General features: G+C 35.7%; 1 protein-coding gene across 1 annotated transcript; it reads left to right on the top strand.

The window, feature by feature from the left end:
* The first annotated feature begins 2,909 nt into the window (after positions 1-2,909).
* On the top strand, positions 2,910-16,072 carry LOC128202795 (guanylate-binding protein 1-like). The gene is made up of 12 exons (XM_052903933.1): positions 2,910-3,394; positions 4,863-4,869; positions 5,383-5,431; positions 5,774-5,825; positions 7,072-7,274; positions 8,172-8,299; positions 9,686-9,795; positions 10,232-10,653; positions 11,282-11,556; positions 12,280-12,504; positions 14,872-14,968; positions 15,672-16,072. Exons 1-12 carry the CDS (start codon positions 2,910-2,912, stop codon positions 16,070-16,072), a joined length of 2,454 nt encoding a protein of 817 aa, XP_052759893.1.
* The last annotated feature ends 1,082 nt before the right edge of the window (positions 16,073-17,154 follow it).

Here is a 17,154-nt window from a genome sequence, read left to right as displayed (position 1 = left end):
CCGTCTCGAGAAACGTACGTACATTCAAATCCTTTGTTTTCCCCTCTTTCGTTTTGTTCGTCGTTCCTGCCATTTATAGCCCAGATTTTTTTCAGCTACCTTTTGCACATGTTACGCGTTAGGTCATTCCTAACCTGATATATAAATTTCTGCACTTTTTAATGATCTTCAGATTTAATCACACACTTCAGCGAATAACTTAATTATTTTCAATGAATATCAGTGAATATCAAATTGCATGGGTGGTTTGTAATGAACATATGGTGTAACGTATGCTACAAGCTACCAAATACTAGGTTTTTGCTTAGTAAAAGGACCGTATATATGCAGATATTAGTCTCAAAGAACAAACAATTAAATTCAGTTGCTGGCGTCTAGCACTAAAACCGTAGATAAACGTTGAGTATGGTATTTATGTTTCCCTTGAGGAGATGTAAATTCCAACACCTGGGAATGTAGTCACAGACAGGAACTTATGCACAACGTTGTAACAGTGCTTTAATTTTTCATAGTCACCTTTTTTTATTGTCAATGACATATATAAAATTGGTTGTGGAAACAGCGGTGACAAGCCAAAACTAGAATTCCTCGAAATGAATAAGTCGCCTTCTTGTAGCATTTTCACTTGACAATTGAACAAATTTGAACAATTTTGAGTATGACTGACGTCACTAAAATGATATGTTTCTCTTATGAACCTGTTCTATATTTGAGATATAATGGAACATAATTATGTTGAGGTGGTCAATTACTCCAACGTGGATGTTGCACTATGTTAGTCTATCTAACGTCCACAATATGGTTAGGCTACAAACATTAGAATTATTCATGAATATTTATTAAAACTTAACAGGAAATGCTGGTGTTAGGGAGCATACAATGTATATTTGGTCGAACATTTGTAAGGGCTTGATAATATTAATCTAATGACGCTCTTAACAGAATCAGTTCAGGTAGTGTGCTTATAACAAAAAAAAAATATAAAAATTAATTAAGATAAGCTAATATCAGAAAGAAACGTACATTTGGTCATGTATTGACAATTCTTAGGCAAAAGCTCTGGAATAAAAATGCAAACCGAGTAGTTTATCACAAACTAGTTAAAAATATCCTTGTTATCATTATCCACTCATATGCTTAATATTTAATAGAAAAATGCCCGTATACGAGAGAGGACACAGGGAAATTGCTAAAATTTTGACAATTCGACGGCCAAAACCCTAACCCTAGATATTGTTGAGAATGAAACAAAATAAAATGTTAAGGGTATGTATTAAAACATACGACTAGAAAAATAAGGACGTTATTAATCGTCTGTTTTACTTTACCACAGACATCCAACTATAGTCCGGACATAGCTTAGCAACTACAGATCGGGTTAGCTGTTTCATAGGCGTACCGATACTATAATTATACCAATTGTCTTTTTTTTTGGTTTCTTTGCAGAGCAGTTATGGCATCGAATGCAAATTCTACTGATTTGTCAGCCAGCATGGATTTAAAGATGACACAAGTGAGTTAAACCATCTAATATAACGTACAGTTCAACAACCGTTTTGCATTTGGTTCACCGACGTTTATCTTTAATTCAAATTAATTACTGGTAACAAGTCAATTTGCAGCGTCGACGCATATTTATTTGGGAATATTTTTTGCAACATAAGATTAATTGCGTGGACACGTATTTCTTGGGATTAGCAAGACATCCGCCATAGTGTTGATATTAAACAAACCCGAAGTAGGCCCGCTTCTTGTTTTCGCGTATCTCTCGTACATTTAACCACAACGCATTAACGTAATCATCGATGAATGGATCTCGACAAACTATGGGTTGAGATCATGCTTGAACCATCTTTTATGTGTACTTTCCAGATTCATAAAGGAAAAAAACAACAACACAAAACACAAAACAAGTTCTGAAAGCTAAAAGTCTAGATGTATGACTTATAAAGTGACGTTCGGAATTAAGTTGAATATGTATTAAATACTATTCACCAATGTTAAATCTTACCTTGATATGAACTATACATGAATTTATTTATTTTAAAAAGTCGTTCTGTATACGAAATAAGCCTCCAACGCATCATTTTTATCTTTTAAACGGGTTAGTCATAAATTTGTCTCGTATATATATCAAAATATGATAAGCGTTATCGGTGAACAGCGTTTTCTGGCAATATGTTTAAATCAATAACTTGGACTGACAGCTGTGTACAACGTGTTGGAAATAAAAATCGTTTTTAAATGAAAAGTTTAAAGTACGACTTCTAAAACGACACCGTTAAGGCCCGGTCACACCGCAAGAACTTTGCTGGAGCGTTCCTGGAGCGGTGAAAAAAATTCATCACCGCTCGTTACCGTTCACCAGAAGTTGGCCCCCGTTAAGGCAACGCCGTATACGCTCGGCCACCGCTTATGGTCCCTCCTACCGCTCCGAAGGTTTTGAGCTGCACAAAATATTGCGAGCGGTGAGGAGCGGGCAATTTTCCGCTCCTGCAAAGTTCACCACCGCTCCAACAACGCCCAGTCAAAGTTTGGCACCGCTAAACGCAAGTTCGTAGACGCTTGGGTCCGCTAGGCCAACGCAGAAATCTTGAACGCTGGACCACCACTGCTTTACCAGCTTTGCCCGGGCGGTGATTAAACGTTGCACAAACTTTGGTGGAACGGTTGTAAGCGTTTTACGAGCGGACACGGGATTGCTGGAACGGTGTCGGGCGTTGAAGCAGCGATCCATTGCGGTGATGAACTTTCGTTTGGCGTTGGTATGGAGGTGTCGGAGCGAGACCAGAATTTGGCTATAAATACGGGGAGAAATGGACCAGGAGCCCATTTGGAATCGAGCTACCGTTGAGTGCAGACCTCATTTACATCAAATTTGCTCAAAGTTACAGTAAAACTGTACTACCATGGATGCTGAGAGACTTGCTACAATTGGTGCACTAGTCCAGCAGCAGAATCAGAACCTCCTCAGATTGCAACAAGCTGTTGACATAAGGAGAAGAGATAGAAGAAGGAGAGACAGAGTTGTGTGGCTCAGACAGTGGATACTGAAAAGGCCTGAACATGGACTGTATGACAAGCTGATGGTGGAGCTGAGGAATGAGGATCCACGAGCCTTCCAGCACTTCATGAGGATGCCACCAGCCATGTTTGATGAAGTTGTACAGAGGCTGACCCCCAGATTGACCAAGCAAGACACCAATTACCGAGCAAGCCTGGAACCTGGTCTCAAAGTGGCAATCACCCTACGGCACCTGGCCTCTGGTAACACCTACAGAAACATGCAATACGCCTGGAGGGTTCCCCACAACACCATTAGTGTGGTAGTCAGAGAAGTGGTAAAGGTCATCATTGAGGAGTACAGCTCCGTTCAGCTCCGTAGTCAAAAGCGGTATGCCGCTAAACCAACTTTAAACCCCCGCCGAGCCAACGCCCGCATGCGCAGAACGCCGCTCTATCAACGCTCGCGTCACCGCTAAACCAACGCTCGCTACCGCTCGCTTCCGTTAAGCCAACGCTATAGCAACGCCGGCTTCAGCGGTGCACCGCTAAGGCAACGCCCGTATTTTCGATTTATTTCCCATTTTGTGCGCGGTAACGAGCGTTGTCGAAATTCGGTCCCCTCTCTCAACCGTTCAAGGAACGCTCCAACAAAGTTCGGGCGGTGTGACCGGGCCTTTACAGTATTGCATTTATAATAGGTCAATATCTACCTGGATCAATAGGTTATAACATTGAAAGAAATGACTTACGAAGCAGCTGTTATAAAAACCCTCAAAATATTTTTATATAATTGTATATCTACCAGGCAGCTTACTTATATTAGCGCATCACTAAAACATATATTCGTAGCCGCTGTAAAAAAAAACGTAAAACGTAGAAAGGCATGCCGTCAGCCGATTTCTCTGTCCCTGACTTTGTGTCAGTAGATGGCAATTGACTGGTGCTGTTACTCGTTTTCTGTAGCTTTCTGACATTGATTAGTCAGCGAGGTTTGAGGTAAAGCTTGAACATGATGACAATGTTGCAGCGCAGACCATAGCTTGCATGGCTTTGAAAACAAAACAAATACTAGTAAGCAGAAACACCCTTGTGACACTGATCAGGATCTCAATATTAAAGGCCCTCTTTGATCAGCGAGGAACAAATGACTCCCGACAAATTCCATAAAATCCTGAATCAAGAGCTGTCAACTCTGTTACGTTGCTAAATAATAAGCGTGAAAATAGCATATTGGTGAATATTGGTGAAGTATGAGCCTTCTTGTCCCAAAAAATTATCTCTAGTTTAGGCGGCTGACGAGAAAACGAAACGAGCAGATTATCAACACTTGGAAATCATTTGTAAACCTCCATATCCACGAACATTCAATTCATTTATTCTATGAGACAAACAAAATCGAGAAGGGGGTGGGGGAGGGGGGGGGGAGGTCCAATGGACCTAAGGCTAGCAAATCTTAAATTATGAGCACAGTCACTGAATCCACGCCAAATCTTTATACACTGGGAATTTTTACAACCCGTTTTCGAGGTCTTATTTAAGAAAGTTATATCCATGTGCTCATCTACCAAAATGGCAATATTCCATTCGCATTGTGACACTAACGGTCTTTTCAAATTTCAAACTACGAATTGATATGCATACACACGGATGTTAAGTGATAACGTCACGCAGAATTTACATTGCTTATACTATTGATTACGTAGTTTTAATGGACTAAAATATGGATTTGGTTATTTTTAAGTTTAAGTTTGGAAATATGTGAGTAACCATTGCATGAGTTATGATTTTAAAGTGAGTCTTTTTTCTTTCATGCGGAGAAATGAGCTTTATAACACCTATGCATAATACCACACTAGGAAACGGGTATGTCTATTCAGGAAACTTTGAGTTTGACCCGTTATTTTGACAGAGCCTTGTCTTGATAGTTTTTAAATGGACGAATTATGAGTTTTAATTCTGAACAAGATAATCACTTTTAACTAGAAAAATTAGCATTGCACAAATTATGTCATCTTTTTGTTTGAATACGGTCATTTCCATATATTGTATTTGAAAGTGACGTAAAAAGAACAACTAACTTAAAAAAAATATCTTTAAAGGATTATTCCAACTTTTATGTAATAATTTAATCTTGTAAACTGAGATGTATCAAGATGTTAAATGTTCTGTAAATAATGGCGTTTTTATTATTTTATGTTATTGAAGTTTAACTTTAAAACATCAATTCATTTGTATAAACGACAAATGCAAAGCAAACAACGTTTTTAAGTAGTGATGAAATGGGTATTGAATCGTAGCCACACTAAGTCTTCTTGTCTGAATTTCATTTCATTGTGCTTTCATATTTCATTATTTCAGTGAACCACTCTATTTCAGATAAGACGGAAAAACAATCCGAATAAAGCCCCGTCTAGGAAAAGACCAGGTAAGACTATTTTTATGCAACAAAAAATTAAATGCGAACATATTCTAAAAATAATCCTAAATTGAGTGAATTGCGTACTCAAGTTAATCTAAAGGTCAGGATTGATAATGAAATCAAAATTGAGAGGTTTCAAATTCTTATTCGATCGGAAATTAACATTAAATGCATTAACAAGTACATTGAAATAAATATAAATCACTTTGGAAACAGTTTCAAAGGGGTTCTTAATCCTTTTACTCCGCTTTGGGCGTGAATTTCTAATACTCAAACAGACCCCCGCCTATGTTACAGGATTGACAATTCTCAGCAGGAGTACAAACTGTTTTTATCATTTTATTTTAGATTCAGCCCCACCGGCTGTTATCATAGAAAAAGAATTGCCGTCTCGAGAAACGTACGTACATTCAAATGTTTTGTTTTCCCCTCTATCGTTTTTTCGTCGGTCCTGCCATTTTTATCCTCGAATTTTTTTCAGCATCCTCTGGCACTTATTACGCAGTAGATCAATCGTAACCAGTTATGAATTCCCACACTTTTCAATAATCTCCAGATTCGACCACACACTACTGGAAATAACTGAATTATTTTAGTTAATACCAGTAGATCAACAAATAACATGGACTGTTCGTAATGAACCTTTGCTATATCGTAGGCCACAAGCTATCAAATTTCATGATTGTACTTGGTAAAGGACCATAAATCTGTTGAAACTAGTCATAAAGAACACAGATTTAAACTCAGTTTTACTTTCTACGAATTATAATAGTGAAGTGTATTTTTATCTGTTTGAGGAAGACGTATGGTATGTATTTGCGATAACTAAAGCGTTAATAGGAAAATCAAACATTCTGTAGCGGTTGTATCACTCACATGACATGTACAATAGTCGCTCACCGCGTGCATTTATTTGAGTGTTGTTTTCCATGCCTTCCTTAAATAAGATATTAAGATCAAGTTAACAATTTTTCCACTTTTCCAACGCAGTATTATGTATTCTTAAGAAACGCTACAATATGCTAACCTTTTATTAAACATGAATAAAGGTCTGTTATTTCCAACAAATTATAACCAGAAATAATTATTCCTTAGGGTCATAAACGCATGACAGTGGAATTCATTTATTTGGCTTTATATTACCATATTGACCAATCGATATTGGCGTTAACAGTGGCAGGTAGAATCAGACCATTTATAAATTAGATTCAATAAAACAAATTCATTGCATAGAAAAGACGCTTTTATTCAGCGTAGTTCGATTTTTTTTATTTTTCCAAGCTTATGTGCACATAATTATGAAATTACTAAAACCTTTGTCATTTTCCGAAACGTCAATGTACTTTCATAAAAATATCTTTCTCTTGAATGAATTATCAACAACATTACAATCTCTTCTGCCGAAGCAACCAAAATGAGTTCTAATTCGACTTTTCTATCCAAAGGCTTACGGAATGGTCCTCTAAAATTGCATAATGCATTATAATGCAGTGCATTGCCACTCGCATTTGAGATGAATTAATAATAAGCTTGCTTAAAACAATACATTTGCAAAGAAACTTGAAATGTACAAACATTAAAAGGGTAAAATTCCATATATTTGAATAATTTATTGCAGAAATACCTGAACACTTTTTCATACTAAGGTATCTGTCGACGAACGATTCCAGCGTCTTCAAAAAACCCCAATGCCTAGTACGCGCGAGAGGAGAAAATATACTTGAAGTGTGCGAGGATGTCCTTGACGAAATATCCCGCATAGACAAACCGTGTGTCATCGTGGCCATTGCGGGGCCATACAGAACTGGGAAATCATACTTAATGAATCGACTTGCGGACGCACAAACAGGTACTGTTATATACGGGGCAAGGAATATGAGATTATAAAAATTCTTTGTTACAATGATGGATGATAAATGCCTCATGTTATAGGCCAATGGTAATTTCAATGAACGAATAATTAGCGTAGTCGAACATCCCTATATAAGGTTTTCTGTCATTCGAAACAACATAACGCCAATTTCAAAATAATTGATTTTCCAATGTGTTATTTCACAATGTATCATAAACCAGTAATACGGACAAATGGACTAAGGACAAATGATTACTTTCTTCACTTACCGTGTGTTGAAAATAGTACTAACGCAAGTGCAAACATATAAAGAAGCTTTTTTATGACAATACGTATTCTCTATAGGTCACAGTAATATATAGATGTTCTAAAACATACTGCTGGATAAATTACTCAAAGTAAAACAATCGTTAATGATATCTTTATATTCAGTCTATATAAGTTCGATATTTTGAGACATTGTGTGTATCGTTTTTGTGTCGTATCGTTTAAGCAAGGTAACGCTGATGTTTTGACTGTTCCAATAGTATAACATGAAATAGGGCTATTAATATTGACGAAGATTTTAAAGGTTGTACACCACCCGATTTTCTTTCCAGAATCGGCTTTAACGGAGTGGAGTGCCTGCATTGTGAAAATGATATTTGCAAAAATCCATAGGCATAAAATACGTCACTGCGGATCAATATGCAATACTTTTGAATTACATTTGAATGATTACTGGTTTGAATTACTAATAACTCTATTGGCGTAATTTCTTGTTTAATGACGTCATTTAAACATCGCGCAATGATGCATCGCGTGACGTCAGTGGTATTGATAACCACCTCTATATATTTAAATTTCGTTTGGATTAATGATGATTATATTATAAAATATGTAATAATAATGCAGGTTTTGCAATTGGTGACACAATACTATCAACGACGAAAGGAATCTGGGTCTGGTGTAGAGACCATCCCGAACAAAAGGACACTGTTCTTATACTTCTGGACACGGAAGGATTAGGAGACGTTGAAAAGGTAAGCGTTGGAAATTTATAAGTCAAATCTGACCGTCTACGAAATATAGGATCCTTCAGGAGTTTGTTACATCTGTATGCTTTTTTCTCTCATACTTAATATTTTGTATGTGTACAGTGTAAATTTCAGTGTGTGTTAATAAACATTAACATTATATGAAAGGAATCACAAAGTGGTCGACAGTACGCCATACACAACGGTATCTATAATTTAGTTCAGGATACACCATGAGTTACGTAGTTTGATTTAAATTGATTTCTGCGTAAGGTTAAGACAGAGAAGATACAGCAATTCAATAACAAAATAATGGTAATGGTAAGAAAAGCAAATATCTTTCTATTTACGCTTATTTTTGGGAAAATAACAAACTACGATTTCAAATGTTTACAAACTCATAAAACGAGGTCTTAACGCTCATGGGATAAAACGTTTCAAGAATGCAACACAACGAAAACCGTTACCTTAAATAGGAATGTCGATTCATGTTTCTAGCTTAGAATGTTTAAGTTAGCTATGCAAACTTATCACATTCATTGGTGTAAAAAGTTTTGGCTGGGTCTATGCCCTATGCTTGAAGCTGCCAAGCGTACAGTCGTCTCAGGCTTAAGATGTCTGTGACTTAAAATTTAGAAGTTCATTCAATGTATTGAGAGTTTAGCAATATAACTACTACATAAACACGCCCCCGATCGTTTTGTGGTTGGAGCTTTCTGTAGCAACCGTTTCATCTACCATAACTTTCGAGCAATAACTACCATCCTCAGCTAACGTTCCTACTGCAACTGCTTATCGTTTTAACGATGTCAATCCTCGGAAATTTTGATGCCTCAATGGACAGCTTGAAGTAAAGGATGCCATCTATCAATATTTGGAGCGACTCTAAATCTGATTGCTTGTGCACTAGCTGTCATTGCATAATGGCTGTTTATTACATCCGTTGCATTGTCACTAGGAGTTCATTTCCCCAAAGACAACATGCTCATAGGACTAAAACTACCAGCGCAATAGTCAGACTGGTAGTCTCTTTTCGCTCGAGCAAGAATGTGTGTCTTAGCAAGAGATAACAAGCTCTTTTAGATTTTCAAAAATTGAATCGCTTTAATACCGCTTAAGATATAACTTATCTTGTATCTACTATAATATAGTTTATATTTACAACAATCTTGATAATCAAATCCTGGAACATAGATGATGAAAATGAAAATCAGGAAACAAAGATGCACAGTAAAAAAATATGTATATTTAACAAAATAAGTATAAAAACAGTGAACTAAATATAAAACTTTGTTTGATTCCAATTCATGCTTCAACATGTTGTCAATGTAAAAATGATGAAATTTTACGTTTTGCCAAATGCTATCCCTATCTTCTTGTGTATTGATTCAGGGGGATTCAAACCACGACAACCGCATTTTCATACTTGCAACACTCCTTAGCAGCGTCCTAGTGTACAACATGAAAGGTGCGTTTGATCAAGAGGCTGTGAACAAACTCACGTATCCTTTCATTACATATGACTTTATGTATACATTCGTTTACAAATTTTATGTAGAATATTTTATTAAAACAAAATGAATGCTTACATATTTAATGAACTTACTCGATTCGAACAAAATTGATGCTAACATAATCAACAATTTACTTGTGGGTAAACGAGACTAGATTATATAACTGTATTTTGCTTTAGAAAAACATTTAAGTCATAACACACTAAATATTCTCCGTCTCTATTGAAACTCTCTCCAAACATCTAACAACAGACTAATCTCTACAAGGAATACGTAGTTTAAGCTACATTATTTCCTTTCAAAAATTATATGAATAAAAACAGACTCGGAGTGAAAAATATCGACTCTTTTTGGTCCTAATTATTGAAATGAAATAAATTAGTATACATATAACTGTCGTGTTTATCTAACCTTAATGGGACAGATTTGTGTCCGAAATGTCAAAAAACATAAAGTTTGGCGGAAGATGTGATGAAGAAAACCTGTTTTTGCAAACCGTCCTTCCCGGATTCGTGCTTGCTCTAAGAGATTTTTCGCTGAAATTGATGAAAGATGGTAGAACAGTAACCCCAGACGAATACTTTGAAGAAAGCCTGGAAAGTAAAACGGATAAAAGTGCTTCTTTCAACAAACCACGTGAATGTATCCGGAAATTCTTTCCACAAGAAAAAAGGAGATGCTTTGCGTTTCCACCTCCTGGAGATATTGACATTTTGGAAAACTTAGAATGCCTTACATTTGAAGACCTGTCGAAGAGATTTCAGACTGTTGCCGCAATGTTCGTGTCTTATATCTACAGTCAGAAACCAAAACAACTCCAAGTTAGCAAACCAGTCAACGGACCTAGTAAGTAATTTAAAACAACTTTATACAATTATGAGTACATTCAAGTTCGAATGTATGTAAATGGGTTCATGGGCTGTTTGCATTGTGAACGTGAAAGGATGTATCTACAAGTATGATTAATTTTTGAAACGATTTTTTTCAAGGTTGTTAAAATGGTCTGAGTCTAGTTAACATGGTGGTTTGATTACAGTATCGAATTATGAACGAATATTTAATTGTCATAACAAAGTTGTATTTTTAAGGTCAAACGTCATATTAACGTACAAATTCCTTCCATGTTTATTTTAAATTATACAATATAGACCAATGTCCACTATGTTAAAACATTGTAATATATCTAACCGTTTCAATAGCTACATCCTGAATAAATCGCGATCACTTATCTTAACTAATCGTTCTACGTTTTGAATTGGTTTAATGGGTTTGATACTTATTGTTATGTTTTTTTTCTTAAAACATGTTTCCTGAAAGATGGCTAAAGGCACGATATCATTTTAAATTCTGTCATACTATTTTACATTGATATTAACTCTTCATACCTAAATATGCATCTGTGGCATAAGCTTATTCATTGCAATGTACCTTTTTCTCGAAAGCCATATACATACAGATTAGTTCATATTTGCAGTGTTTGCCACGCTAGCCAGAAAGTATGTGGACGCTCTTGCAACGGGAGCTGTGCCTGATGTTGACGATGCATTTGCATCGGCTGCTAAAATCGAAAATGAGAGAGTGAAAGACGAATGCATGGATATGTTTCGATTCAGAATAAATGACGTACAGTTGCCTCTTCCCTCAACATCGCTGGATAAGCATTTCACAGAAGCCCGATGCTCTGCGCTTGAATACATGCGTACAAATGTTGTCCAGGATGTTGCAAGCGTGATTGAAAAGCATGCGCTGGTTTGTTATCATTTATTTTACAAAATAGCCGATTCATTTTATTCAGCAGCATGGCACACATAATGTGATCGTGTTGTTCGGTTTGGCACAATTTCATGTCCACTTTCATATTTTAACAGTGCATGTCATTTCAAAAGCTAAACAAATCCAATAGCAATAGTATGTCTCGAGCGCCATTCCAGAGTTCTTGCCAATAAATTGTTTTAAACTTACAACAGAGACTATATTGACAACCAAGATCGATGCATTTCAGAAAAAAAATGTTAACATTTGATTTGTGTCAATGTAACGGTAAAGTGTTTTCTTGTTTTGCATTTTCCTGTTCATAATTGATAGCAATGTTCACACTATCTCCGGCAAATTTGACATCCTACTAGATCACATTATTCATTTTAAAGTGTTTATCCACGAACTATAAGGTTTCTAAATACTAGACCATAGAAGTTTTAGCTTCAGCCATACTTGACACTGCGCGTTAAACAAACAAAGTAACTGCGATGTGAGCCGAAGAAGCAATTAACTAAAACTATCAAACACATATCTTAACATTTGTATGTTCCATTTAAGTAGTTGTTGAACCAATTGTATAATTATTAGGAAGTTAATAGTTAAAAAGTTAATTTTGTTTAATTAGTTTTAATAAAACTTAAACATTATATTTGGCAACAATCTGAGCCGGTTTCGTATATTTTGTTATCGTTAATTATCTATTTGGATATACAGATGGAAATGGATTTGTTCAGTCAACAGTTTCAACGTCAAAATGAAGAGGAAAAAGAAAAGCATTGTACAAACGTACTGTTAGGTTTGGCATCATTCAGCAACTTGCAAGCGGGGTTGCAGAACAAATGTTATGAAGTAATCGGAGGCCATAGAAAATTCAAGCGAGACGTAGACTTGGCCAGGGAGGAATATGAGCAAGTTCTTCGGTATTATGAACAAAGAGAGGTAAAATATCTTTAAATTTGTGGATGTGTTGTTTATCTTCACATGTACATCGGTGAAAAGAGAGTTTTTCATTCAGATTCGGACTAAATGTTTTGATATATAATTGTTTTGTGTTACCTCACCTTAGCAAGAAGTTCTCTAGGTGAGATAATATTATCACCATGTGTCCGTTGTACGAAGCTTTAAACAAATTATCCCCCCTTAACCACTCGGCCAAATTCAATAAACTTTCTTTGCACGTCCTTGGTATGTCAACTTATAGATTATTTTCATTGCAAACCAAAAGAAAACAAAATAAATTTGTTGTCCAAAGTCGATTTCCAGATTGTTTAGATAAGTTAACAAAACTGAATTTGAGTGCCTCTATACCGAATTATCTCAAGCCCAGTTCATTAAATAAAGGTATGGCCGCAGAGGCTTGTTTCCTTGAATGGTTATCGTGGACACTTTAAAGAACTTCGTTAGTATATTTTCGGAAAAAAAATCATACATAAATAATGTGTCCGTATGTCCAGGACGTGACCTCAACACAAACACCAACTATTATGATTACCGCACTGAGGCAGTCTTAGACTACGACGTCAACTTCATATGTTTCAAACATTAATATTAGCGTGAAAAGGATTGACGTTTCGCCATCAATTTATTTACTAGCTTGGATTTCACTAGTTCTTTGTATGTTTGAGTTTGCAATATTTTGCAACATTTGCCCTATAATCTGCGCATTTCTGAGACTTAGCGGTCGATTTAACAGCCAAATATCACTTTCATGACATAATATCTCAGAACACTGCACGCCATACATTCACTCATTAGTAGCTTCAAGCGTCGTTACGGTTACTGTCGTAGAGGAAATACAGAATGATGAACAAACATCGGAATCTAACACCTGTCCATTATTAAGAAGCTTTTTCACATCTCAACCTACACGAGAATCCAAAAATATGGATGCAGTGCTTGATATTACTGAATGTTCTAGATGTAGAAAAGAAATAGATATCTAACTCACAATATGATTGATACGTGCAGCAGATTAACAGCCAGCGTCAGACATAACTTGTACCCCAACTGCGCGTTCGTCTTGGAACGGCCACCTCTGTCCGTTTCGAATGGCGAATGCACAACGTACCAGGGTAGGTGTTATCAAAGTTTACTACCTTCCACCATTGAGACCACCGTTTACGTTGTTGATTTTGCGAGATGCTTATCGTGGAGATATACATGCCAGAAATAATGCTTTAAGATTTGTTGCCATTTTCAGTCAATGTTGTGTGGTTCACAGGTACTTTGTCTATTCGATGCTCCCATGACAAGAGGCCAACAAATTCCTCTGTACATGTGTCACAAGACATTGATTATTGCTTACGGGACATTTTTTCTGCTATTGTTTTTGTCTAAGACAACTCGAAAGCTTAATGGGAATCTGTTGTAATGTATTTTATTCTAATAATGAGGTACTACCGTCTTGCACTAATCCAACGAACTGCACTTCTACTCTTCCGCTGCCTGAAGCCTTAGACGACTGTTATAAACTCATTTTTTGCGCGATGCCATGCTCTTCTAAGGGATCGAATGATAAGAGATCTCTCTCGCTAAGAAGAGGGTAGAAAAGGCTGATCTGATTGACAAGTACAACATTGGAGAATGTTTGTGGACGGTCCTTCGGCGACTAAGGACAGTGCAGACGATGAATATCGAAATAGAGGCTGTATTCAATTGTTGACCATTTAAATATCTACGGCCGGGGCCGGCAATACAGAGCCACCTACACCTGCACAAATGCTCTATAGAGCTTAATTAACGGATTTCAATATGGCAAACTTACAGATGGTTCATTTACGACCACAACGAAAACAACCAGATACAGGATTCATCGAATGAGGCAACTTTTTTAGGAGCCATAGAGGGGATTTAATGGCTTTGACGGAGCAGAAGATTGCGAGCGGAAACATCACAAGGTCGATCCAAGCCGGTAAAGTCGTACTTGCTCCGGACCTATCAACACGATGCAATTGGAAGTTTGCAGAATAAGAAGGGAAGGTCGGATGGATACAGTCAGCAATAATACGGGCGCAGACTGGGATAATCAGTAGACCAATCATCAATCAGATAAACACCAAATAACGAAATAGCCCGACTACTTAAATATCCCTTTATTCACTGTAGCCAAATGTATAACACTATGACCAATCAATTAACAATTTGGCAAACATTGGCCAAACTAAAGAACTAACCAGTGTTCTACAATTGATTGTTGACTAAAAAACGTTTAAGATCATACAAGACTTCATTTAGTGATACTTTTGACACTGTTTCTGTCCAACCCGTAAAAAAATATTTTAATTCATATCTTATTAAATGTTTCAGTTCGGATTGGTTTGGAACAGTTTTGCGAATAAACTTGGTCCAGAGGAAACTAAAATTCTTGATAAAGACGATGAGCTTTCTACGGAGGAAAAAAAGAGTAAATATTTTAAAATAGGTATCTGTAATAAGAAAAGGATATTTGCGTAGTGATAATCGTCTTATTACCTAGATATGATGAATAGAACTAAGTCACATTTGAAAATATTTCATTAAGGTAATGCTCATTTCACAACAAAACATTGGATATTGTATGATATGCGATTTTCTGTTTGTCTTAAAGGTTACATAACCTTAAGAGTATTAATAAAAATCATCAGCAGAAAAAAATGCCATGCGATGAGACTAGATCTTAAAACCAAAACAAAAGGTTTATTAAACTAACTATTACTGTAATTTCCAATTTTAGCAAACATATTTTTCATGAACCCTTTTCTGCAGTTTTTAAGTAAAAATGTACTTTCGTTTGCTTACATACGCAATTGCCAAAATTTCTTAAAAAAATTGCAACGGCTTTTTAATTAAGTTACGAGGTAATCTATCACCATAATGTTTTTTTTACTTCGTTTAATGTAAAATGCACGTCTATCAGTAAGAAGTAACGAATTATTTCTTTGACACCCGCTACTGACCGATTAATAACATTATTTTTATCTAATAACCACATAATTCTTTGTATGAAATCTATTCATATATTTGTGGTACTCTTCAAAACTGTTTTCTGCCAAAACATCGTGTTCAAAAACCAGTTGAAGATGGTTATAATCATAACGTAATCAATACTTATCACTTTTTTGTTTTAGGGGAGAAAGAGGAACATGAAATTTCAATGAAACGAATGGAGATCGAATTGGAAAGAGCAAATCGAAATGCTTTACATAAACAAATGAAAGAGCTGGATGAACAACAAAAGAAACTAAATAAAGAACTCAGAAGGCGAGACAAAGAACATGAAGACAAAGTAACAGCCCTACAGAACAAGATTGCTTCTCTGGAAACAAATAAGGAAGTCCAAAAGCAAATGCTTGATCAAATAACGTCATTGCTGGAGGAAAATAGGAGACAAAAGAAGAAAGCAGATAAAAAACTCGAGGAGAAGCATAGATATGAAAGGGAAAAACGGGAGGAACTTGAGCAGAAGGAGCGAGAACGAAAAGACGGGTTTGTTGTAAAAAGGGTGTTCAATGCTTTTTGGAATTATTAAGATACAGATCTTGCTTTTATTAAAACAACTGTGTTTTAGACATTATTTGACCAAATAATTTTAAATGCTGAAATCATAAGTAATGAAATTCCGTTGGTTTTGTTTTAAAGAATTGAAAATGCATTTTACAATATATATTTTAAAATACACGTTGGAAAATATCCTGTGTAAGATAATTTTTCAATTGAACTAAAATCATATTACAGCAAATACAACCGGTTAAATTTGCTTAAGTACCATCTTGCAGTTAATACAATAATGATCAGTACAATGGTGTCGTATTCATTTGCAAAATCATAGTTTTACATATTAAAGTGTTGCAATAGTTTGGTGCAACGGCCACAAAGGATTATATTACTATTAAGTGTACTAGTATGTTGGCTTTTCCTCGAGTCGGAGCGAAATAATTTTAGGCATTTAATGCATTTAAACTTTAGATGGGTAAGTGTGGAGCGAACTTCTTAACGAATTTATCAGTGATTTGATCTACATTGTTGCCATGAAGTGAACTTATATTATTGAATAGTATTTTAGATTATATGGAAATCGCCTTTGAAAGTGAAAAAATTAATGGTGGATCTTAAATACGATACGTATTTTATACGAGGGTTTTTCAGTATATAAGGCCACAACAAATTGATCATTTGTTCTACGGATTTTGCCCAAAAAAAGTAGGAGCGAGCGAGCGAAAAAAAAAATACTTTTTTTTAAATTTAAGGCAAATCAGAGGCGAGCGCAAGGCGAAAAATAAAAAAAAGTATATTTGTTACCAAATTTATCATACAATTATGTCAAGAAATGCTTTTTAATTGCAAAAATATGTTCAGTTATTAATGAAAAGGTTTTGATTGTATCACAGTGACATGTAAATCTGTCTCAATATTTAACAAATGGCAATAAGGTCCAGTGCTTTACTATTAACTTCAATTTAAACGTGGATATATTGTAAAGACGACATTCCTCAAAGTAACATACAATTATTCGAAGACCAAAAAGAAAACTATTGTATTCATTCCGCAACTTACTATTACAAAAAAAAAACCATTTTAGACTTGTAAGAGTTATTCATGATTTGAGCATTT

This window comes from Mya arenaria, chromosome 9, assembly GCF_026914265.1.
Source record: "Mya arenaria isolate MELC-2E11 chromosome 9, ASM2691426v1".
Classification (NCBI taxonomy): Eukaryota; Metazoa; Mollusca; class Bivalvia; order Myida; family Myidae; genus Mya; species Mya arenaria.
The sequence above is the reverse complement of the archived record's forward strand: the minus strand, read 5'-3'. Positions and strand labels throughout refer to the sequence as shown.

What these genes read in the sequence shown, in the direction of transcription:
- LOC128202795 (XM_052903933.1), top strand. Translation starts at nt 2,910, where the DNA reads ATGGATGCTGAGAGACTTGCTACAATTGGTGCACTAGTCCAGCAGCAG. An exon ending in ACTTGCGGACGCACAAACAG is followed by an intron (nt 7,275 to 8,171) that starts GTACTGTTATAT and finishes ATAATAATGCAG; the next exon opens with GTTTTGCAATTGGTGACACA. An exon ending in TTCTACGGAGGAAAAAAAGA is followed by an intron (nt 14,969 to 15,671) that starts GTAAATATTTTA and finishes TTTTTGTTTTAG; the next exon opens with GGGAGAAAGAGGAACATGAA.